Source organism: Apis florea, unplaced genomic scaffold (assembly GCF_048593485.1).
Source record: "Apis florea isolate Af1SG1 unplaced genomic scaffold, ASM4859348v1 contig_3367_pilon, whole genome shotgun sequence".
In the NCBI taxonomy this organism is placed as follows: domain Eukaryota; kingdom Metazoa; phylum Arthropoda; class Insecta; order Hymenoptera; family Apidae; genus Apis; species Apis florea.
The window spans coordinates 280129-306500 of record NW_028256746.1 but is presented as its reverse complement, the minus strand read 5'-3'; the positions used below and the strand labels follow the sequence as shown (position 1 = coordinate 306500).

Sequence of the window (26372 nt, the reverse complement as noted above, 5' to 3'; positions counted from 1 at the left end):
TGCAGGCGTACGTTTTCAAAAGATTATTCTGGGGAAAAGGGTAGGATTCCGGTAGCCACCGAAACATATCTGAGACAGGCTGGGAGGATCCGTTCGTTGTTCGGGATATAATAGAGATAGAGAGGATAAATTTCGCAAGAAAAAAAAAAAACTATGGACATTTACAAGGTGAAACGATCGGACGATTTAAAGGTGGGACAGGTGATGCACGCGATAATTGATTTATAGGTTGTATCGAAGGCCGGTGGCAAAGCTCGAAGCGAGAGCGAGGGCGTTACTCGCGTATGACGCGTGCAATTTCTCGTGAAATTATTCCACGCACGCCAACGGCAGTTGGTGATATATGGACAGCCGCATAAAAGACACGTCCCTCCCACACGCGTGACCCATGACCGAAACCGAATATTGAATCACTTTAATATCTCGGAACGAGACGTGCGAGACGAGTCACGGCCCGCGTCGACCTTCTCTCCCCTCTGTTCTCTACCTTCAACCACGTGCGATACCTACCTACGTGAAACGTCCAACGTATCTTTCGTTCTTAAATCTCGTCAAATTTTCTCTTTTTTCTTTTTCTTTTTTCCCCTCCCCTCCTCGCTCTCCGGAACGTCTAAACGCTTCACCTGTGAGAATTTACACGCGCCGTCGTGCGTTCTCGAAAAACCGATTTAGCCCGGGTGATCATTCGTAGAGAAATTTAACCCTGCGAGATACGAGGTTGAATCGCGATAACGATGGCCCAGAGATCCCACCACCACCACCGATACTTTCAAATATCTTATCTCAATATTTCTCGTTATCTAATTAGAGTTTTGTAACTGGCTGCTAAATTGACTAGATTAAGAATTCGAGACGACGTGGCTCGAGAACGTGAATAGAAGAAAAAGGAGTACGAATACGATGGAGCGTGGCGACGAGTGCTATAAGATTCTCGAAGAGAATGTACGATGTAGTGGACGATAATTTACCGCTAATTCGAATTATTGTTTCGAGCAAGCCCAGCAGCGCGATAACCTCGATCGCGCTCGACCAAAACTTGGTTGTCCGTTTCTACTAAAGATTCTATAAAAAAATAGTATAGGTACGCGATGAAAAAGTTAGGAACTATTTTACGCGAATTGCCACGTAGCGCAGATCGATTGCTTCAGAGTCAAACTTTTAGATTATCAAAGCTAATTTTACACACACACACACACACACACACACACATGATAGATATCTCGTTTAACGAATTATACGTTTCTAAGATTCTAAGATCATAGACTGTAGCAATACGAGTCTCGACGTAGAAACGAATATTTGTAGAAAATTTGTACATTTCACGATGCTGATTCGATCTTTTTTTTTTTTTTTTTTTTTTTACGGAAATGAATGCCAGGTTGTAATAAGCCTTTTATCTTTACCCTTTCCTTTTCGTTGATAGCAATTCATTTATTTATACTTATATTTATACTTTTAAGTTTTGATTAAAATCGTACAACAAACGTATACAAGAAAAAAAATGAAATTGTTTCGTACGAACGTTACATAATAAAAATACGCAATATCTTTCGAAAAATCGATCGATTTCATAAATAAAAATATAAAAAATTATCTTACCCTTTGATAACAGTTATTGAACAATCCGATTCGAAGAGATTAAATTAAACGGAAATTAGTAAATTGGTAAATTGGTATTAAGCGCTTAATTAAATTTTTTTCTGGTAACATCGAGATTTTCAAAGTATAAAAGTTGCCAAACTTAGGTTTAAACTTTTTAAGCATTCGTTTTATAATTTTTCGAAATCGAAAACTAAATACACACGTACATGTAGTAGTGGCGTCGATCTATCAATATCGTTTCGAATCTTAAATCTCTAAAATATACGAAAGAGGTTTAAAAAATTATTATTATTATTTTTAAACGATCAGCTACAAAGATGCAAAACTAATCATATAATTAGTAATATAATTATATACGTATATATTTACACCGACATAACGTAATACGTAAAGTAATTTCAAGAAAAGATATCAAGAGACGATATCCCTCTTATTAATATTTACTCGATGTATCGATCGAAATTGTTACACGCTTCTTTCGTTTTAAAAAAAACGAACGAATAAACGAATAAACGTTCATCGAATCGCTGTTCATTTTTTAAAGCAATTATTACGTTAGAGAGCTGGAAAATTAAAATTAAAATACTGAATACAAAATTTTCGCAACGGAAAATAAAGTTTGCTCGATCGCACTTTTTATCGCTTTATAACAACAATCTGGAGAAAAAAATGTTCCGAATTTCGACGTATCCGCGTTATTTACCTTAATTATGCACAAACGTCGTTTTAAACTTTACGGAAGAATCGAGAATCTTTGCGTGTCTTTCTCTTCGAAAGATTTCGAAGTTTCTTTTTTTTTTTTTCTAATTAAACGTTAAAGGAATAATCGCTTTATAATTTTTTTTTCTTTTTTACGCGACGATCATCGATCTCGAAATTAATCTCATTTCGAATAAAGAAAGAGAGAGAAAAAAAAAATTTCTCAACGATCGCTACTGATCAAAACGAAACGTTGGAGAGACAGAGAGAGAGAGAGAGAGAGAGAGAGAGAGCAAAGAAAAAATAGCAATAACGCATGGAATGATTTGCGAAGAAATTACAATTGCTACGTTAAATATAGAATGAAAATAAATGTTTACAGCATAGTATTTACATAAATAAAACTATATACGAAAAGAATTTTCAAGTAAATATACTCGAAAAATAAGAGTTGTACATACATAGATAAACGCATTGTCTATCGATAAAATAAATATCAAATTGAATATATACTATACCTGAATATATTATAATCTTTTACCTGTTCGGTAGTAATTATCGACAAGCAAAAAAAGTAAACGTTATTAGTTAAAACGGAGAGTTTTTATCAGCCGATCGATTAAGAGAAATTAAAAGGATTCAATAATTAAAGATTCGTTATATTTTACTTACAAAATATATATATATATCTCGACGAACCATCATCGTATTCGAATAGCACTTGCAAATACCGTATATATATATCTGTATATGTGTATATATATATATGTAAATATACATACATATGTATACATATCTGTGTAAGGCTAACTGGCCGATCGGTTTATTTTCATTCTAAAACTAGGAAACAGAGTTCGAATCAAGACAATTCTCGAAGCCAAGATTAACAATTGTGTATACATATATATACTTGGTAAATCTCTCGTGGTCGAAATTAAGTACACGTAAATCGTAATCGTTGTGAACGTGAAATAATAATTACAAAAGGAGAATAATGGTGGTAATGGATTGGATCGTAATAAGATTATCGACAAAGTGTATTTATTTTTTTTTTTTTTTTCATTAATGACGAACGTTATCTTCAAAATATTCTGTGTCAAGGAACATGTGTCGTAGGAGGGAAAAGGGGGGAGGGATGGGCACCGATCGTTACTATACAAATTCACATTTTTTGTTTTTTTTTTTTCACATTTCGCAGAAACTCCGCCGCCGTCGTGATATCTTTTTTTTTTTTTCTTTTTATCCTCTTTTCTTTTTTTCGACGTTTCTCCCCCGGTTGCCCAATATCGATCAAAAAAATCGTCGTCCATCGTATCGAATTGGTCGAGAGGAGGGGGGGGGGGGGGCGCGCGCGAAGTAACCGGCGAATAAAAACTCGGCGAATAAAAGATCGACGAGAGAAGGACGCGAGATGTGTTGTGTTCGCACGCATTTAAGTAAAATAATCACGCTTCCTAAATGGCACGTCGTCACTTGGTTTGATTGTATCTCCCTTTGACGGACCGCCTGTTCGATTGGCTCGAGACGGCTAGTAAATTCTCTTCGAACGTGTCTACCGTGAAATCCTGCTCTTTGATCAATTTAGGCAATATCCTACTCGTTTGGCTGTTCTGCCTCATTAAATCGACAGGGTGGTTTCTAGCCTGCGAGGTGAGAATGCCGTTTCGAAGATGGGATTTTCTCTTTTGCGGTTGCAATCGTTTAAGAAGGATGGGTCTTGTCGGGGCGGATTGGGGGGGAGGAGGTGGAGGCATTTTTGGCGGTGGTAGCCGAGCGGGTAAGATACCGGCGGGCGTTCTGGACGGGCAGGGTGGTGGTGGTGGTGGTGGCGGTGGTGGTGGTGGTAGTGGTGGTGGTGGCGGAAAACCTGGAATAGGGAATCCTGGTCTAGGTGGCGGTGGACGCATGGCTGGTCGCGGTGGTGGTCCGTACCTGAACGGCCTCGGCCCGTACATAGGTGGAGGAACTGGTGGCGGTGGTACCGGTGGCATGCCGGGCGGAGGTGGCATAGGACGGAAACCTGGCGGAGGGCCGGCGTAACCGAAATGCGCCGGTGAGAATGGGCCGTCTTTCGCGAAACCGCGTCTCGTCGCTCCGAAACCTGGCGGCCTCATCGTGTACGAGCTGCTCCCTGGATACTTGAACGACACGCGCATTACTCTTCTGCTCCCCGCTTCCGATCCCGCTGACGTTCCCCTCGTCGAGTCCACGCTGATTTTACTCGTGTCGATTTTCTCGCGTGGTACTTTCTGCAACGCGTTTATATAGATTTTACGATCGATGGGATATCCACGGGCCGTTTCGAACGCTGAAACAAATATCAACACAAGTATATACGCCGAATCTTCCCCATCGTCCACTCGCTTATTAGACTCGCTCTCTCTCTCTCATACACACACACATTTTGTCTCGCATCGAAATCCCCATCCCAAACGTGTTAACCAAATGTGTGCGACGTTTTTATCTCCATCCCCCCACTTCCTATTCTATTATCTCGTTTTTCTTTTTTCTTTACCTTTTTCGATCAACGATCGTTCACCTACCTTTTAAACAATTTTCCAATTCCCAACCTAATTGCTGTACGAGATACCTGTAACACCAGATAACACCAATTTACATATTTCGTCGATGAGAAAATTTTTTTTTTTTTTTATCCGATTTTTGCGCAAAATTGCGTTTTCGTTAAACACGCATTCTATTCGTATCGCGCACGATATACACGATATATCTTCTACGCGCTATATGCGAACCATACTAACCTACAAATTAGGTATCCGGAACGATTTACACCGTGAGTGCAATGAACTCCTACAATGTCATCTGAAACAAAAGAGAGAAAAGCCAATCTTCAATTTATATACGCGCGATATAAAGTATAAAAATTAATATCAATAGTTAAAATAATTAACAGTTCGAAAGTACTGAAGGAAAGGGGGGAGGGGATAAATCGCGTCACGACGTTCCATATTTTTCCATCATTTTCAACGGTACCGTGTCATAAAAAAAAAAAAAAAAAAAAAAGGAAAAGGAAAGGAAAGGAAAGGAAAGGAAAAAGAAATAAAGGCAAAATGTTAACACATCGTTAACGCATGGCGATATTCAAACGAAGGGACGGTATTAAATTTAAAGGAACCGTTTATCTCGAAAGATTAATATAATAACCGGTGATAATGTAACAACTCGAAGGTGTTAGCAGCGAAAGATATTTTCGAGGGTTCTTCTCGAGTAGAGATGGCGCGAAGGAGCAAGGCGAATAAGACGGAGCATACGTAAGCCGATTCCACGGATCATCAATTTAACCGAGAGCAGAGGGGTCGGCATCTCTTCGGGCTCAGCAAGGGGCTGATTATAATATTACCGCAAATTACCGCTAAAATCTGCGACGAATTCGCAACGATTCGTGACTCGATATCGGGTGTAACCTCGAACCCTATCGCCCCTCTCCTCCCCCTCCCCCCCCTCTGATCTTCTCCTTCGATTCCATTTCCCTTTTCCTCGCCAACCGTATAGACAGATAAGTACCGACCACTTTAGACCCACTTTCGTGCCTCTTTACCTCCACGGCTTACATCCGAGGAATTAAGTGGCCGTCCAAGATCGTGCGATAAGTTGTTCGACCTTGGCGAGTTTGCTGTTTTGCAAAGGATCGTTCGCAGAAACGCGGATGTGTGATTTATACGCAAAACCGAGGCCTCCTCCAATATTTTACTCGCGCGATGCGTTTCGGCGAACGAAACAAAATCGTACGAACGCGAAAATGGATGGATTTTTTAGATTAGCAGGGTGCGATAAATAGACACGCGTTCGATATACGAAAATGATTCGATCGTCGAAAGTAGGACTCGTTGTGCACACGATCGCAAGGATCATCTCGTACAACGTGGAAGAAGTAAGGTATATATTCTCGGAACACGTCGAGATCTAATGCGAATCTAGAGCGTGTACACTCCTGTGCCGAGCTCCATCACGTATCTTGGTAAACGACTCGAAGACACATATTTGTGCGAACGCTGCTCATCCATTTTCGCGAATAAAATATACAGTAGAACGTTTAATTACACGACTTGAGATTTCTTCGTCATTTTCTTCGAAGATTCGAAATACTTATACGATTCGTATACTTGTTTTGCTGAAAACGAAAAGGATGGTTATAAAGAAAAGAAAAAAAAAGAAGAAGAAGAAGAAGAAGAAAGGGGAAGATAGTAGGAGTAGGATATTACGCGTATGTAAACGTAAGGTTGGTTTTCGGACTACTAGAGTAGTCGAGAAGCACGACCCGAAGCGACGTGGTTAATGCGGCTATATGATATACAAGCGAGAGGGACGTCGGCTCGAATAGCCTCTGGCAGGGAGGAGCGTGGGCTCCCCTTTCGTGTTCCCGCATCTTCTAGTAACGGCGTAAACCCCGTCTGAAAATATATGTAAGAGGCGGCGAAAGGGGGGAAGGAGTTTAACGTTCAGTCGCGCTTCCACATAAATATGAAAATATCGGCGATACGCGGGGAGAACGCGACTCGGTTTTCGGCCACTCGATTACTGCCGTCTTAAATCAATCGAACGATCGAGCGATTCGAGCGTATCGCTCACCCGCAAACGCGTATTCGCATAATGAATGCATATAAATGCGCACTTATACATATAAGTGATTAGTGGAGGATGGGCTGGGAAACGATTAACGACATCTTACGTTCCACGGTCGATAAATCATTGGCCACTGTAAATGGACTCGGCTTACTTATCTCTCACCTTGCGTACCTTCGTCAAGTGCCGCGCTGCCACGGAAATTATAATAAGATATAATACCCTCGCGATTACGTACTTTGCGATATTACTACAACATATATATATACCTAACCGTTGGATATCGTATAGATTGAGAACGTAACGGAAAATAAGAATCGAAAAACACGTGGTCGAATCGCTGATGCAATCGTATCCTATGTTTTACAACAACGGTAGCTTACATAGTAGAAATAAAATCCACTAGATGGAGTTGTTTACGCATCAGTGCGAGAAACGATATTGCGAAAAATTATGAAATCCCTATAATATCGGAATAAAGTTATAAAGTTGAAATAACAATTTGACGAATTGCACGCTGCCATCTGTACCATCTTTCCAAATAATTGTTTTTACACAAATATTCTTTGAAAGGGATGCGATTGATTATTTCTGATCAACCGAATACAATGGTAAAAATAGACGCGCATATCGGTTAAAACGTCTCGCAAAATAAAAATGTAAAGAAGGCGCAAAGAAGATGAGGAAGAAGAAAGAAAAAGAAGAAGAGTAGTTTCTCTTGTCTGATACGAGGCCGGCCTACCTCGAAAAGAATACTGAAAGAGGTGTCGCGTGTTGTCATCGATTACTTGGTTCTTCGTCGCGGTCGTAAAAAAAAAAAAAAAAAAAAAAAAAAATAGAAACGAAACGAAAGAAAAAAGAATGAAAAGAATGGGGCGAGAAGAACGCGAAGCGAGTGAAAAAAGAGGATTGCCGCAAGGAAAATTTTCGCTCTACCGGTTGATAAACGGTGACAGATAATTAACAATGGCCTGGTATACGTGGCTGTGCGTGGGCGATCTTTCGCTTCTCAATTCTGTCCAGATTCGTGGCTCGATCATCGTCTCCCTCGAGAGAATCGTTTTCTTTTCTTCGAAACCACAGAAACTAAATTGTATTTTACGTTTAAAATAATCGTATCGAGATTCGATAAGATAATTCTCACGGAATAAGCTTGCGATACAATTTTTTATTTTTATTTCCGTTCAAACAGAAAAATGTATAATTTCGTTCGCTCGCTCGGTGATAATTATTTTACCGAATAAGAAAGTAATTTAATATTCCGGAGAAACCGTTTAAAATTTCAAACACGCACTTAAACGAAGGGTTCTACATCTAAAGTTATTCTTAATGCAAAATTCAAAATTTTTCACCGCTCTCATTGCCTGCCATTTATTCGAAACGTTCATTTGCTTACTGTAGATTATTGGAATAATAGACAGGATTGATGAAGATTACAAGTAATAGGATTTATACAGACCCAGTATGATGTAATGCAGACTCACCTTCGCCACAAGTTGACGTAAAATCATCCATCGTTTTAAAGAATCTGAAAGGAAAGAGAACGAATATATTTACCTTTGGAAAATAAAAAAAAAAAAAAACAACGTATGTTCTGATAAAAAAAAAATTTCATTTTCTTTTCAACGAACTATCTTTCTATAATTTTCAAAAAAACTAAATTATTTATAATTTATTCTTGAACATGAGTTGCATTACGTCAATTTCACATACGCGTAGGATATTATATATTTATAAACAAGTTACATATACAAGAATCACATCCTTCTCTATATAAAATTTACATAAAATAGTAAATACGTTAAGTTATTAATTACGTGGATTATTATTTTAAACGAACGTACCACGGTTGACGGACAATTTATATCGTGAGATACGTTTTGATTGTATCGATCAAAAAAAAAAAAAAAAAAAAAAAAGAAAAGAAAAGAAAAGAAAAAAAAAGAAAAGAAAAAAGAGAAACAGGCGAATCATTGTCCCTGCAATTTTGATTGATTTACTTCTCGTAAATTGTAACGTAGCATGATAAGGGGAAAATTTCATACGAGTCTGCGCATGTTTCTCATGCATAGAGTAATAAAAAGACGGAGAAGGAGTTAAAGCGAGCGGCGTCTTTCCCTTTACTTTCATGCTGTTGATAATTTTTCAGGATAACTGAAGATAGCGATCGAATTTCCATGGACTCGATAAAAAAAAAAAAAGAATAATCAGGTAAATAAATATTCAGATATGGTAACCGGTCTGGAGAAGTGACAGTGTAATAACTGCGTAATAGGCATGCAGGGACTCTGTAGCAAACGAAGGAATATGGTAATGAAGCTTAAGAACGTGAATGTTACACAGCCTGAATTGCGGCAAATATACCTACCTAAGAGTGACAATTCGCGTGTCGAGAAAACATTGATGGAAATGGAAAAAAATATCTCTTTACGCGTTATTATCATCGAAATATTCAATACTCGCCACTAGCGAAATAAATAATATTCGCTTTAATCGAATTTCATCGTGATCGTCGATAAAACTCGTTTCGTAAAACGAAAATTTTATTTTATTAACGATAACAATTTACAATTGATACGTTTACACAAGAGGAACGAAGAGGATAGAGAATATACGATGAAACGAAGAATAGGGGAAGAAAAACTCGGTAAAGCTTGGCAGATTCGAAAATGGGATACCAGTGGTGATAATTGATTGGGCGGAGTCGGGCATCCCTTCTGCTTCTTCTTCTTCTTCTTCTTCTCTGTTCAAAAGCATAAGAAGAAAAAAAGAAGAAGAAGAAGAAGAAGAAGAAAAAGAAGACAGAAGGAAAAAGGGAGGTCTTATTAACGGATTATGCCTACTTGGACTAGTCGATAAATTATCGCAAGGTGTTCATTCCCCTTTTGCATTCCGTCGAGATTCCAGAAACATTCCAAACGCGCCACAAACAAGTTGGGAGAGAGAGGCCGCTTTTGCTTCTGCTCCCTCCACTCTGATATTAATACCACTTTAATTCCTCATCTCGCTATTACCCACGCTTGCATTTTAGTTACGACGTTTATGTTGAAACGTTTGCTTCTTCGATTAAATGGTATCTTAAATTGGCTTTACTCGTTCGTAATATTGCTGGATAAATCGTATAAAACGACGTTAACGGTGAAAGTATTTGCCATTAAAATTATCCGTATGAAACATCTACGCAGCTGCTTAATTTCATACACGCGTTTAGCATAAATAAAGATAATTCTTCGATCTCTCTGCTTTGCAAATAGAAATTTTAAACGAAAGAGCAACACGCGTCGAAAAGAAACTTTATTTTATCTTATAACGATACTCGATCTAACTTTTGTATTAATAGATTCACCAACAAAAGGGACGAAAACTGTTCCGATAAGCGTGAAATCGTTTCGATTTCTCCTCCTAAATACGTTTAAGATGAGCCCGCTTCCACGAAAACTTATTACTTACTCGTCATTGTGTGAGAATAGGGTAGGCCAATAGCGTTGCTCTATAGAGAGATTTAATAGGGCCGTTTTAGCTGCTCCCTTTCACCTTCTTCAACCTCTTCACACTCCCTATAACCACCGATCGGACTAACGCGATTACGAATAGTTTCTTATTCGTTCTCCCCCCCCCCTAACTGCTTTTCACCATTTCTTCGATATCGATAGATTACCAGTATAATTTCGTCTTATCGCGTGTGTACGATCGTTATGAAATATTTATTTATTTTTTGGAACCGGAAAAGATAAACGCAAACAAACGAACTTTTTTCTTTCTACGTAACGTTATTATTGATTTTAAATCAAAAGATGTTTCTTAAGATTGTACGATTTTTACGATAAGAAAAATCATAAATACCTATCATTTTGAAGATTTATTTTTATATATAAGAAAAGAAAGTAGTATGGTTTCTGAGAATAAAATATGGAAAAATGGTTGATGACGAAGATCCGCGCGGCGCGGCGTGACGCCGATGGTAAAAAATGTACGCGTGACGAGCGTTAAATTAATTTGACTTGGAATTTGAATTACAGATTCGACATGGATACGGAGATGTCCGCGAACAAGGCGTTTCGCACTCTGCTCGCTTCGAATTTACGAAACCGTTCTAAAATTTCAACCATCGAAATCGATCATCGTTGTTCACCCATTTCTGTTTACATTCACGTTTGTCGTGGGAAAAATATCAAATTGGAAAGTTTAAAATAAAAACGCGGAAAAAGAAGGGGGAGATACATCGATCGAAAACAAAATATAAAATACTTATATATATATATATATATTTACATAGCGCGATCAATTTTTCCAAAGGAGATTTTGCTTTTATTTCATTTATATATGTTTTGGAATTTGAAACAATAATAAGGAATATATATATGTATATATATACATATTTTTTTTCTCATTCGTATAAAGAAGCCTTTGCGCGATAAACAGCGAAAGCATCGAAAAAAGAAGCTGGTGGCCACCGATATATTCGATCTGCATAAAATCGGCAAAACTTGAGAGATATTACGCATCGCAGAGGTGAACCGTAATAAGAAGATGCTCGTGAAACTGCAGAAAAGACGTTTATGGTAGCGCGATCGGGCAAAAGGGAAGATGATTCGAATATGACGCGGTGTGCGGTCTTATGCGCACGTGTGTATCGTGCACGCATAAAAATAAATCTAAAACCGCGATTAAATCACTTTTTGTCACCTATGAATTATTTGACTATATATATATATATATATACGTATAAAAATATATTTTTCTATAAAATGAATTAACGTATGAAGGAAAAAAATTCATTCGTAATTGTGATAAAATGAAATTATCTTTTATGAGAATAATTTGTGGAAAAATTATTGCAAAATACTATGGTAATGTAAGATTAACCAATCAAATTCGTTTATTACGAATGTTTTAAATAAGAAAAATGAATAGATTCGATATTCAAAGAGATGATTAAAATAGTTTAGCATTAAAAATGCTCGATTTCATTGGTGCGAATAAAAGAATTGTTAAATTTAAAATGAGCTAAAGCGAGCTAATGTGAACTAGGCGGCTAGGTGAAAAAAAAAATATGATAGTTAAAAGTGACATTATACTTGTCAAAATGTGATGTTTTAAATTATCTTATATAAAATAATGAAACTTTGATAATAAATTCAAAATTAAATGTCTTAGATTTATAATCCACTGCACAGTGTATTAGACCATGTGTAATTGTCAACATCATAGTGGAAGAGGATGCCCGGAATCTGAATCTGATCCGTACGTAACCTAAACGTAACTACTCATTAAACGTAAATACGTAGATACCCGTTATAAATACGATATGTAATATATAAATCAGACGAATTGAAATTAAAATTCACTATTCAATTTTTAAATACGCGATATATATCTCGCGTTCGTTCCACGGGATATATATTTTAATTATTTTCCTCGAAAAATAAAATTGAAGACGCTTGAAATAAAATAATAATACTTCTCCACCCGTCCGTATAATTCAGAATAATAATAATAATAATAATAATAATAATGGGAAAAATAAAAAAGAAAAAATAATTAAGAAAAAAATGAGAAAAATAAAATAAACGGATGAAATGAAAGTAAATATCAATCAACACCGTTTGAATGCAATTGTATGGAAAATTAATTACGTTGAATTAGATTAGAGAAAGATTGGATTTATGATAAGCGAATAAATAAATAAATAAATAAATAAATAAAAAGATATTTATTTAATTTTCGATGTGATTCATACATGGACGAAGATCATCGATCTTGCAAGAATCATGGCAACCACATGACGAAAGCATTCAATCCTCTGGTGAATTCTGCTCGCCTCATTGTTTCCACACGCCAAACTACCCCCAACTATCTCCAAGAACCCCTCCAAGATCACCTCTAAGAACACCGCCCAGAACACCCTTGTCGGAATTAACACGCGAAATTCCACCAAGCGCGCCACTCAGAATTCTGAGAGAGCGGCCCGATCTATCAACGGGAGTAGCTATAGCGGCTCATCGTTTGGATTGTAAGCTCATCGATTCATTTTTCACTCTAACATCGATAATAAGGGATGATTACTATTTACTTTCGTAGTCGAGACGATAAGCAGATACGAAGAAATGGAGGACACGGATGAATCGGATATATCTGGCAAGTTTTAAAACATCTCTTCTCTTCTCTTCTCTTCTCTTCTCTTTATATACGAATTATCGCGAGAATCATTTACACCGATATCAATTTCTCCCAACTAGGAGAATTATTAGCGCAAGCGTTTGCGGCTTACCGAGCAACTCCGAGGTTCCCCCCTACCTCCACCCCCTTACGCCCTCCGTCGCCGCCGCTCGCACCTCTCGAAAGAACTTATAGATTGCACCGCACGAGATCACCGCGATTCCCAATGGTACCCAGAGCGCAAATACCACCTCGAATGACTAGAATGACGCCTTGTGGCAAATGTTTAAGGGTAATCGTGTTTAAATTCGAATCGATTTCCGTACAAAAAAAAAAAAAAAAAGAAAAAAGAGAAAAGCTAATACCCCCGTTCTCGTCATTTTCAGATGTGAGAGCACAACGATGATGAGGTGGAATTTCCAGCAAAACCAAATTTTAATTATACCATCGAACATGAACATTTATAACACATATATAAATCGCATTAATTCTATAATTTCTAACACTAACGTCGAAGAGGACTTTTTATACTCATAAATCAAATTTTTGCAGCTTTCACTTTTCGATATAAAATATCTAAATGAAATAAATCGTAGAGTATATAAAGAGAAAAAAAAAACCAAAAAAAAAAAAAACCAAAAAAAAAAAATAAAAATTCTCCATGATAAAGATAATGATTTGATTCGTAAATGTTCGTAATCGTCCGAACGCTAAACATAATATATTTAATGAAAAATGTGTTTTTTCAACAACGAAGTGATTGATGTGTAAAAATATACTGCAAATATTCTTGTACATTGTTGCTTCTCACTTATCAAGATTCGATATCCTCGATATCGGGGAATATTGTCAAAATTGATATTTAAAATTTGGTTCAATGTTTTAAAACGAAACGCGGCAAAAAAAAACATTTTTTTTTTTTCTATCCGTAGACTTACCGTTTACCACACAGCTGATATGTATTTTATATATGTATTTTTTTTTTTTTTTTTTTACGAAATAGTGATTGCAACACGTGCGATACTGAAAAAATGAAAAGCGAAGGCGAGGAAGAGGGAATTTACGTAATTAAACGATCCATCCGGGTGGTCCGAAGCGTGGAGAGACACGTTTCTCTTCATTTTGCCAATCCTCCCGAGGATGGAGAAAACAAGGAAAGGCAAAGAGAATTTGGAGAAGGACACGCAGCAACGTCTGTTGGGTCCATGGGTCGAATTAACCGCACCGGAAGTATCAAGCGACACGCACACGTCCGTATTATGCATATGAGAGAACGTAAAACATCTTTTACCACCCACAATCGCTTCCTAAAACGTTTCTTCTCCATCTCTGTGCCAACACCGGCGCGATATTTCGTTTCTCGTACGATGGACGTCAAAATATTTGAATATTTCGCCTCGTCCGATCTCGTATCTCCGATCGTCGCGAGATCTTTTGAAAAAAAAAAAAAAAAAACCATTTCGTTTTACACTCGATCTCAACTCAAAAAGGTTAACGTGTAAAAAAAAAAAAAAAAAAAAAAAGAAAAAAGAGAGAGAGAATAATTTTGGCCAAGAAAATACTACAATTTTCCAAATTTTTAATACAACTAACCACTAAAGCTTTCATCGAGTAAATACGTTGTAATTGGATATAACGAGTTAAAAAGATGTTTGAATAAAAATTACATAAATACACGTTTCCTTTTTTTTTCTTCTTCTTCTTCTTCTTCTCTTCGATTCTAATTTCACCTTTCCAACCAAAATTGTTTAATAGGGGAAAGTTCGATCACGATTTATCGAAAGTCCGATCTTTTTCCATACGCGGTATTTCTCCGTATCCGTAGAATATACGAGCATTGTCTCGCAATACAAGGCAGAGAACACGTGTGTTCGATGTCTCGACAAATAAAGACGTCGTTGCCGAAGCGTCAACACCCACGCGTATTGTCGTACGACGCGTGTGCGCATTGTAGCGGACTTGTCTCGAATCCTCGCGGAACACGATTCGAACGCGTTTAAGGAACCCGAGTCCGCGTATGTATTGTCAACATGGCAGTGAATACCGTGCAACTTGATATTTGTTAGGTGTATCTCGTTACAATAACGATATCAATCTTTGATTTAAATTCTACTAATCTACAGATAAATTAAACCTCGACTTGGCCAATTTTAAATAGAATTGAACGAACGAACGATATTTGCTCTTGTTGCTTTCGTTTCAAGTAATTAAAAAATAATTATATTACAAAGTTGTTTACAACTTATTCCAACTTGAAGTCCCTGTTCGTAAATATATATATATATATATATATTTATACAATTTATTATATTTCATTACGATTGGCTCTTGTTTGATCGCGACGCAAATTTAAATAAAGCAACTTACGCGGATACAACAATTAAAGTAGAAAATGGACAGATCTCGATTGAAGGAACGAGGAAGAAAAAAAAAAATTAAATTTGGCCGAGAGGCGACCCCACGTGGGTTATTCACATTCTTCTTAGCTATTAACGGACGATGAGAATCATCATTTTATCCTCGAATTATACAAATTGAGTCGGACGCTTTGCACGGTTCGAACAAACGATCGAAAAAAGTTGAAAAACTCCATAGTTCCGGAGTTTCGTTCTCTGACCTACTGCGAGAGAAGGAATTCGAGGACGAAGTCGTGGCGATAGCTTACTACGACGTTACGGTTAGTTACACGATTTCAAGTTTCTTTTTTTTTTTTTTTTTTTTTTTTTTTACATATAAATATGTTTCAAAATTTGTGCGAAATTTCTTCTCGACATCATCCATTAAAAAAACGATTAATAATCCTTGCAATTTTATTAAATTTATTAAAACGATAATAAAAATCGTATAATTCGTACAAAGAAGCATGGTTAATTTACATAAATAAGTAAGGGAATATGATGTATAACAAGATGTACACTCGAAGAAAAATTTTGAAAACACTTACCTGTTTACTACATCCATGGAGGGAACTTCCCGCCCACGAACCATAATTTTTTCATATTTAACGCCAGAATTTATGAATTCCTGTAACAAAATAATATTGGAAAGTAGTTAATTGTTTTTTCTTGAAACGAAACCAGAGGATTCCAAACACGAACGGTTCCACTAAGGATACCAATTATGTATAATACGCTCTAATTAGGCGAGGGAGACACCGAAAGATCTTCGTGTTAATTACCCATACCCAGCGGCACCATTGATCTTCAAAACCGTATTCTAGTATTTCTAAAATTTCTATTCTCTACCCTTGGAGATCTTAGTTAGTCCTCTTCGCGTAGCAAATTGCTGTCCGTGAAGGGGACGACAAAGAAAAAAAAGGGAAAAAAAAGATAAAGAATAATCGAATAAAATCTTCGATTTTATTATTTATAAATCGATCGGTCTTGGATCGTTTCACGAGTTTGACTTAGAAAAACGCGTATACTTTAGCTACATAGACGTCGAAGTTCGAGTTATCGGCAATCAGTTATTTCAAAAATCTAATAATAAATTCGTTAATTCTTCGTCCCTTCATCCCTCCTTTTTTTCTTTTTTTTTTTTTTTTTCTACACTATTACAAATTGGACGGACTCGGCTAATTTTAAATGTCAAATAAAGTCTAAACCGACGCAAACGGTTATAATATCGGGCTTTCGTGAAAGAGAGGGGAAACGAAGGAACGAGAGAGAGAGAAAGAGAGATATGATAGATTAAGAAAGATACGCGAGGACCGTGTAAGGGAGGCACGTTCTCGAATATCTGCTCGATCAAGGAATGCAGTTAGGGATCGTTCGCGAACAAGCAAAAAAAAAGATGAGATATCTTTCGACTTTTTCCATTTTTCTTTTTTTTCAAACTTTTACGACAAATAAGCTTATCTTACCTTCTCGTCATAGTAGCGACTCGTGTTTGTCAAATCGATAATACATTTTAAACGTGGAAACGCTTGGAGCAATACCGACGTTGTAAACCTGTAACGAAACGCGAAATCGAATTAGAACGAATTAGAGCACGGGAATTCGCGATGAATTTATCGGTCACTCGTAATAAATGCTCGATTCGTACGGTGGAAAGACGACTTCATTCGGCGTTGGAAAGGAGGGAGGGGAATACAACGAATCTGCCGACTGTCGCGATGTTAGCGAAGAATCTTTTTTTCAAAGGCGCGACCTGGACGACTCGATGATATATTAGGGGAAAAAAGAATCTGGGGTCCGAGGCAAAAGGGCCGGAATTAAACGGGGGTGTCGGCCGAAATAGTTTCACCATTCCTTTCGATATATCAAATTCTCCGAGGGCCCGTACCAGATGTTCCCTCGGGACGATAGAGTACGGACGAGTTTATTTCTCATAAATAGACAACTATCTCGAAAAAAGAAAAAGGAAATGTCGAAAAATCGATTTAAAAGCCATTAAAACGAACACCTCGCGCGCTTCGACAGAGTGACCGTGTAAATTCGAATTTCTCGTAATGTTTATTCGTAAATAACGTTAATTATCGTAAACCAATAATATATAATCGCTAATCTACTTACCGTTTCTCCGGTTCTAAATTGTTACTCACTGCCTGAAACAAAAAAGAAAAGGACAGATTCGATGAATTATCCGTAAAGAAATGAGTGTACGTGACGTAATTAATAGTGACACGGGAATTATATCTTTATACCCGAAGCATATTCGGATATAGCGGCATCGTACGAATCTTCAATAACCCGTTATAATAACCCGTATCTTATATATATATATATATATATACATATCTTATCCTACACGATAAGATAAAATACGAGTCACTTTCCTTCATCTTTTCTAATAACTAATAAAACGCAAAGCCGAAACGAACGAGAGAATATTTACTTACTCGTAACACATCTTTCGCGAGATGCATCAAACATTCTGTTCAACTGATCGATTATCCAACATCTCGCGACACGAGAAATCGTCGTACGTGTGATTTAATATATATCTCATTTCGATTGTTCTTATTTCACGCGTACATATAATTGAGTTAATCGATAATATTAAATATATATATATATATTTTTTTCTTTGATCCGATAGGAAATTTTTACGGAAGATTAGAAGGAAAGAGGCGAAGACACGGTACGGCGTTTCACGTAGTTCGGACATCGTATACCTAAGAATACGTAAATTGAAAGTTTGATCGGTCGGCATCGCACTCGCTCGCTATGGGTGGGCTAATGGTAATTACGGGTTTAGACTACGCGATCCGATTGACTGGGCGGAGAGATCGTATCTACGGATGAGTGCGGAATGAGTATCGGTCGCATTAATAACGGGCTTGTGGTATAACTTTCCTATCCAACCATAATAATCTATCGTTGACTCAGGTGTGGGACTTTCTTATATCTTAATGGTAGCGCCGTTCCAATTACTCCGCTCAGCCTCGCTTATCGACACACGATCCTATCGCCAGATTGACAACTGTGCAAATAACTAACTGTAATATTTGTTTACTCGTAAATTGTTCTTAATTCACGCTACGCCAATACTCGTTCTTCTATCCCGAGAGAAAAATTAGAGATCGAGAAATTTGGAATTCGAAGCGGGAAAAAAGAATGAGTATGGCAAAAAAAAAAAAAAAAAAAGGGAGAACGAGAGAAAATAGAAAATCGAAGTTGTGGGTTGCTGTAAAATTTACTAACCATGGCTACGTCAACGGTAGTTTATTTTTCGCAGGATCGGTCTTCTCCGCTGATTCCACCATTCAATTTCACGATCCTTAGCCTAATATACGACCGCGACTAAATCAGGATTATCGTACCTCCATTGTCAACCTTCGTGGCGGCCCGCGCGAGCTCGTGTACACAACCGATCTTTTCGCGTCCTCCCACCAACTTTTCCTACTTTTCCTCTAATTTATCTTATATATAAATCGTATTCCATTTTGTCGCAACAATCATTGACAGACGGGAACTAAGCGACTAATTTTCCATAACCAAGGCTAAAGAAAAATCGGAACCGCGTTTCGGATAAATTGGACGAGGTGCGGGACGAGGAGCGTTTTCGAAAAGAAAACGTCGTAACGCGTTACGTGGAGGATGCGGTTTCATGGCGAGTAGTAGGCTTATTCAAAATCGGCAATTTCACCAAAAGATTGGCGGAAACGAGTTTAACCACGGAAGATATCGATATAACGTCATCGGTTTATTTATAGGCGAGATATACCGGATAGAAATATCTTCGAACGATATTATAAACGAGCTCGTAAAGAAGCGGAATGTTAACGTTGTATTTACGCGTTACTAGGTTACCATCACTTTTTCTGGATCGTAAAGTTTTCCAAAGTACTCGTCAAGCGTGATTAACGAGTACTTTAGATTTATGCTCGTCCCTCCACGTAAATGTTATTCGTGATTTATTTAACGTTCTTTATTATACGTTAAACAAATCGAATGTAGCAAATTAGGACAAAAAGAAGAAAATAGTAAAATAAAACAAAGATTATTACGATTCATTACGATCGAAGAAAATTTTCAGAACTTTGTATACGAGAGAATCGATAACAATCGGCCGTATTTGTAAAAGTATGTGGATCGGCGCAAACATTAAATCGGGCCGAACGAGACGACGCTCCGTTGCGCAAAACGGTTCAGACGATTCTCCGTTAAATTCTCTTATGGACAAGGAGGAAACTCGAGAGGAAGGAGGGAGCGCCGCGTGGAGAGAATGGAGAGAAGAGAAGAGAACTCGCAGGGAGAACATTTTCGAGCGCGGCCAACGGTTATACTCGGGTGTATGGAATCATAGAGAAACGCCATATAGACTGGTATATGGCCGCCGCCAACTGATATATGCGCGACGTTATCTGTATCCACTTACTTCCTCGTTTGGCAGAAGATTCGAAGCGATTTAAAATGGGTCATCTTAACTGGAAAGATGCGCGTACAACAAAGGAACGTGTCGGAAGTAGCACTTGCTATCAAATTCTTGAATCATTTCCACCGATTATAACGTCTTTCGTATTCATCGAACGAAACGTTCGAAACGAACGCTTTTAACCGCGGAACAAAGATGGTTGAAAAATGATGGTTAAATGGAATGGATAAAGATCAAAGTTGACGCGTTAATTTTTCGTTCGAATCAAACGTGTACTGCTATTATGATTTTATGGATGATCATGTATACATAATTCTAATAGAATCACTGGAATGGAGGATTGGACATAAATCAAAACGATGTATCGAAACGAAAGCAATGATTTTAATAAAATTTCTATGAAAAGCATAAACATAAACGTGCGCGGTTCGGTTTAGCATAAATCAAAACGATCCATCGGATAAAAAATGATAGGTGGAATCATTAATCTTTCCTATCGTTTGCACGGTAGGTATATAATTTTTCGGAAATGAAACGACTTTACGAGGGCCTGTTGAAAATTGATTCACCACCCGTGTTGCGTGCCTAATTCTCAAACTCCGTGTTTTTCGCGTATACGTACGGGATCGAACGATCGAATTCGACGTTAAAATATAGCGTATATTTTTTTTTCAACGTATATCGACACGTATATTCACGTATTTTATAACGTTCGGAAAGTATCGTCGGCAAGATGAAAAAAAAAAAAAAAAAAAAAAGGAAGAAAAGTCCGTAGCTCCCTCGAATTCTACGAGCTCGTGGCCGAGCAATAATGGTATCGGTAGCTGTGGGAGATCGTTTAAAAAGGACTTTCCCGTCCGTTCCTTTCGATAGATCCCGCCTGGACGATAAGGCTGACAATTAAAATATACTATGTAGCTTATGTATCTTACGGGAAATCGTTAGAATATGAAAATAAGTCAGTCGACAATGGAGTTTCCAAAAGAATTTTCTTCTTCGGGGGGGGGGAGGGGGGGAGGGGGGAAGGAAAAAAGAATAATGCCCCGTCGTTTTCTTTTGAAATTTAATATATATCGCGGTCACGTTGAAACGCGCGGGTGTGGTTATTAGATTTCCATCGAATATTTTTTTATATTTTCGATCGTAAAAAAAAGATAACACGAGCGTTTAAGAAATTAATAACTTGGCTAACTTGTAAATCCCGATACGGTATACTTTCGCTATTCCGTGGGTCTACGAATTAGTATCGACTCGGGGGCGAAGTTTTATAGACTGGCATTAGACATCTCGTGTGTCCCCTCTATCGCCAGGCATCGTGAAAGCTCGCAGCGCAAGAACGTGTTTCTGGTTGGACATAAATAATAGGGCCATGTCGGCAATCGCTATAATTCAATTCACACCTGATAACTGCGACCGTAGAATTTCCATATTACAGGCTGTAATAAAATTAAAAATATTTTCGGGGCGGTCCATACGCTTCGGGGGGTCCCACCGCTCTTCCCCTCTCCCCTCCCTCTCCCCCATCCCGACAAACTAGCCAAGCTTCGCGATCCTTCACGTTCGCCGTCTTACGAATTTCTTCCCCGAATTTGTTTCCGTTTCTCTCTTCTCACCTGCCCTTTCCCCTCCACTACATACTCACGTATACCTATATACCTACGACTACGAATTGGCGATCGACGCTAAACGGAACGCTATCGTTTCTCTCCTTCTTTTTTCCTTTTTCTCGAATTTTTCCTTTTTCTCGAACGACATATATAAAATATCGAGAACAAAAGGGATAATTCTTTCTGTTCGTCGTCGACGAAGAAAAGAAAATTTTTACGCGCGCAAAAAAAAAAAAAAAAAAAAAAAGGCAAGAATTATTTATATTCTCCGCGCGAAGAGAAAAAAAGCTTGTTCACCAAGATTATTACAAATTTCGACTCGAGTCGACATTTTAAATTCCGTTCCGCAAATGAATAACGACATTACGAAAAGAAGAAATTTATTATCTGGATGGAGCGGACATGGAGAGCTGACCGAATCGTAAATTTAAGAGCGAGCGAAGAATCAATTTCACCGACCGAAAACGGGACGAATTCGGTAACCTATAATCTATACCCCTAATCCGCGTTACACTCACAGGCGTTATTTTCTTCAGCCATACCTTTCACCCACTCTCCTCGACCGCGGTTGATTGTTTCAGCCACGCGGGGGTGAGAATACATTATAACGCGTTTTATTATGCCGAAGCAAGCGGCACCACCAAAAAAAACAAGATTAACGACTCGCAGGTATTTACGAGCGTGACTCGTCGGGATCGTTTAAACAAATGTTTGTTTCCTGCCTCGTCCACGACTCCGCCTCGTCAGCCTTTTCCTTCCAGCCTTTGTAAAAAGCCTTCCGATCTTAAGTGGCGCTCGTGGCACCGCACCAATCACCTCCCAAATATACCGCCCACCCCTCTCATCCCTTACGCCGCCGCGTCCTATTCGACATCCCATTGCCAAGAAGTTCATTTTTGCGGCTGAATCGCGACCCAATCCATTCGAATCGTTTTCTACGGGGCGATCCTCCGGCCCCGTTAAATGCCAATTTTCTCGATACGAGCCGGCCACGATTTACGTTTACCTCCGTTTCCCTTGGTTGGGGAAGAAATCGCGGGAGGGGGGAACGATCGGAGCCAACTATAAATTTGGCCATTTCTTCGCGCGTCACGACGATTTTTCTACAAATAGACGAAAGATGGGGAGAAGGGGGGTGATAGAGTGGACCGAGGGATGGTGGTAAAGGAAGAAGAAGAGGAGGAGGAGGAGGAGGAGAAAAAGCAGGTAGGATAGGACGGTGGGCGCCGGCTCATACGCTTCTACGTTCAAAAGAAATTTATGTAGCACGAGTATAAAGCCAGTGGCGGTGTCTCTCCCTCTCGGAGGCCAGCCGGAGGCATCCAAAACTACCACCGAATGTTCACGAATCTTCTTTTCTTCCCCCATTCTCTTTCGTCTTTGTTCGTCCAACGGATCCTTCCTCTTCTCCTACTTCTCTCCTCCGGATTATTGTCCGGACTACCACCACACTATTCAAACGGATATACAGTAATGCGGAGGAAGGGTATGTATATATATATATATATATATATATATAAGGAAGGCCGAACCTGATGGAGGTAGAAGAGGTGGAGAGACTCGATGGATAAAAGAAAAGTGACGCTATTGCCTCCGAACGATCGTGCTCGTTCTTACGAGAACTTGTTCCGCGGAAGAAACGCGTTTGTTGAGCCATTGCTCGATGCCTTTTGTATCAAAGGAGGGGGAGGAAGGGGATGGCCTCCCCCGTATATACGTATCGCGGTCATTACGTTTCCCTTAACGATTGAACGCGGATACGTTGAGCATTGTTTAAATGAATGTCACTCGCCATTTTCTTCTGGAATGGTTTTACGCGCGTCGTAAGACATCGATGCTGAAAGGGGGGAAAAGTCGAGCAGTTGAGACGTATCCAAGCGATATTCCATAAGCCTTATTCTCCTCAAATTTATACGCAGGAGGAGAAATAGGATAGGACGCCCAGTTTCCCGAGTTTCGATCCATCCATCTCGATTTCGAGTCACGTATAAAAATATGACGCGAAACGAGGCATTTGGAAAATGAATTCCAGGTAACGGTTTCGCATTCGCGGTGATTTTGATGGTGGAACGTGGGAGAATCGGTTGCGCCCGGCCACATACGGCAGAGTAAGTAGATATACGTAGCGGCCGGGGCCGTAACGAAGGCCTCGCAAAATAAGCGAAACACGATTGGACGGGAAGATAAGGCTGGCTACTGCGAGATCTCCTTTACTCCCCAGCCTTCCCGGAAAGTGAGGGCCTCGAGATGGACACTCGCCATCTCATCTAGCGAAGATAGGCCCGTGGCCCAGCTACCATATCTGATGAAACGCGATGGATGGGACAACGTGGCACTAAAGTACGAAACAAAAGTGTCCTCTCGCTTCCCATCCCATCCAAACCCTGTCTTTCGACCACCCCCTTCGGCACCCACACCTGAAAACGCCATGCGATAACCGACCAGAGAACTTTTTCCCCCTCCACCTTCTTACCCACTTTCGTCTTCCTTTTTATTTATTATTATCTCGCATCGCGCCATCCTACGAATTATTAAATATAATAACAAGATCTAAATATAAATCGAAAGCGAAACATATCCGTATAAGAAAAAAGAAAGAATTCGATTTTCCCCGACTTTCCTCTTCTCTTCTCCTCTCACCCTGTCGCGAAGAGATTCGCGACGATGGTTAGAGAGGAGAAGGAGGCACGCAAGAGGACAAGTTCTATCGACAAATGACATGTTTATATAGTTCCCTCGGTGTCGATCGTTGGAACTTGGAGAGCAAAATCGTTGTAGCACAGTGGGTTTCTCGACGTGACGCACGACCCCCTTACAGGCGCCAGCCTGCTGGAAGAAGAGGAATAGGAAGAAGACGAAGACGAAGACGAAGACGAAGACGAGAAGAAGAAGAAGAAGAAGAAGAAGAAGAAGAAGAGAAGGCGTTCCGACGAAACGGAGCGCGGTGTCGGAGCCAGATAAGATCTCCGAAACGAGGATCGGTAATATTTTACAAAGTCATCGAAGTTGCTCGCTAACTTCGGCATAAATTACAATAGCTGTCTCTCTCTCTCTCTCTCTTTCTCTCTCGCCCCCTCTTTGCGCTCATCCCTTTCGCGAGATCCCTCCTCCCCGGCTATGGGGGAAGAGGAGAAATTGCAGAGAGGAGCCCTCTCTGTTCCGCATCGAGTGTTAAACAAACACTCGGCATCGTTAATAACATAGGACAACGGTCCACGAGCTAATAAATTTGTCCAACCAATATAAAACTATCGAGAACTCTTGAGAATTGATAAATATGCGTGTCCTACGTAAACCACTTTCGAAATGAGTAAATATATTTGTGGTAAATAACCACGCTTTCTTTAGCGTTCAACGAAAGGGACACATTAGGAGAAATCAATTTGTCGAGTTGCTTTCGAGTAGGTTGGATATATATATATATATATAGAGAGAGAGAGAGAGAGAGAGAAACGGAAAAAGAAGCATTCGTTTCGTCGAAAACGAATTTTTTCTCTCCCTCCCTCTCTCTCTCTTCATCTTTATACTCGATGTAAAATTAAAAAAGTTTTTAAGGAAAATTCTCCAAGATTTTATATCGGAAAAATTGAAATTTTCCATTACGTTAGATTCGTTGAATCGATTACGTCTATGCTCGTACGTAGTTTCGGACAGATTTCGATTTAAATTTCCCGTAAAAATTATCTACAAGTCATCCATCGTGAAATCGTATTACGTTTATCCGTGAGATTAGCAATTTACGACAGCAATTATCGTTGTTTATCATCGTAGTTCCAATAGCGGACAAAAGCGATCATCGAAGCCGGTTGCTTAACATTTTGCTGCAAAAAAAAAAAAAAAAAAAAAAAAAAAGGAAAAAAGAAAAAAAGAAAAATGAAGCGAAAGCCAAAAAGACGGAGAAACGCAAAGTCTGGACCATGACACGAATATATTTTTCACTATGAAGTTTGTCAGGGACTTGTTCATAAATCATATCCGAAAAAATATTTGCAGTGGTGTGCGACACGCGTTAGCAAAATATCATATATGGCAGCGATGAATGATGGTTTCGATATGCCTGACAAATTAATTCGATGTCTTCGACGCGTAATTTCGAAGATTTTAACGTGTTTCTTCGATTTTTACGTGTTGGAAGATCCTTCGGCCATGAGTAAGTCGCAAAGTATTAAAAAAAAAAAAAAAAAAAAACTTTATGAATTATTACAGCTTGTATTATTAATCGAACGAATCATCGCGCGTGTGAACGTCTTTGAAATAAAAATTTGCATCGTAAATATTGACGGAGATATTAATACCGAGATATTAAACGTTACAAAATTATTTACAAGAAAATAAAATGCCAATATTAATTTATATCGTTCGATAAGATATACGTATATATATGCTACATACAATAAACTTGGTGTAATTTATTTAGTGCGCGAGAGAAAATTTAATATTTACGAGAGAAAAGTAAAATAAAAAAAAAAAAAAAAAAAAAGAAGAAAATAATGGAATAAAATAGTGAAGGCGTCGTGTCGATGTATAAAAATTTCACGACAAAATACACGAAATTTCGATTCATTTTTCCGAGGAAGAGGCTTTCACCTCCGTGAAAACAACGAGGGTGGTTAGCCCGAACGTAACCGAGAAGTTAACGTGATAATCATCTGAATGTTGAAGATTTTCAGGGGCTGAAATACAGATATCACCCACGAAGACAGCCTATCCATTCTCGACTGGATTCTAACCTGAACTCCAGTCAGAAATTAATATTCTGTTTCTACGTGCAGAATTTGCCTACTGTGATAGGACGATCTCAAGGGAAAGCCTCAGGTATTCGGGTGAACTGGTATGGAATGGTAAGAATGAAGGAATACTATACGGTCCGATATGCTTATCTTATTCTTCGATTTCCCACGCTTA

General features: G+C 38.6%; 2 protein-coding genes across 3 annotated transcripts in view; one reads left to right on the top strand and one right to left on the bottom strand.

Moving 5' to 3' along the window:
* Positions 1-2934: 2934 nt before the first annotated feature.
* The window catches only part of LOC105735995 (uncharacterized), a 28001-nt gene continuing 4563 nt past the window's right edge, over positions 2935-26372 (bottom strand). Inside the window, exons 3-9 of one of the 2 annotated variants that reach the window (XM_086911764.1) lie at positions 17556-17587; positions 16904-16991; positions 15986-16065; positions 8367-8410; positions 5061-5121; positions 4845-4891; positions 2935-4609 (exon numbers count right to left, since the gene is read on the bottom strand). In XM_086911764.1, coding sequence (XP_086767890.1) covers positions 3771-4609; positions 4845-4891; positions 5061-5121; positions 8367-8410; positions 15986-16065; positions 16904-16991; positions 17556-17587 — 1191 coding nt within the window. In that variant the 3' untranslated portion in view covers positions 2935-3770. The remainder of the gene's footprint in view (positions 4610-4844; positions 4892-5060; positions 5122-8366; positions 8411-15985; positions 16066-16903; positions 16992-17555; positions 17588-26372) is intronic. The other variant, XM_086911765.1, reaches the window with a different exon arrangement.
* Positions 11873-13836, top strand: LOC147656996 (uncharacterized). Its single transcript, XM_086911766.1, has 5 exons — positions 11873-12126; positions 12633-12895; positions 12964-13017; positions 13119-13333; positions 13428-13836. Exons 1-5 carry the CDS (start codon positions 12071-12073, stop codon positions 13431-13433), a joined length of 594 nt encoding a protein of 197 aa, XP_086767892.1. The 5' UTR covers positions 11873-12070; the 3' UTR covers positions 13434-13836.

Bases quoted from the DNA above. Each gene is read 5' to 3' on its own strand.
- LOC147656996 (XM_086911766.1), top strand. From the start codon at position 12,071: ATGTGTAATTGTCAACATCATAGTGGAAGAGGATGCCCGGAATCTGAA. The intron at 12,896-12,963 runs GTAAGCTCATCG...TTACTTTCGTAG, and splicing joins AGCGGCTCATCGTTTGGATT to TCGAGACGATAAGCAGATAC. The intron at 13,018-13,118 runs CTGGCAAGTTTT...ATTTCTCCCAAC, and splicing joins CACGGATGAATCGGATATAT to TAGGAGAATTATTAGCGCAA.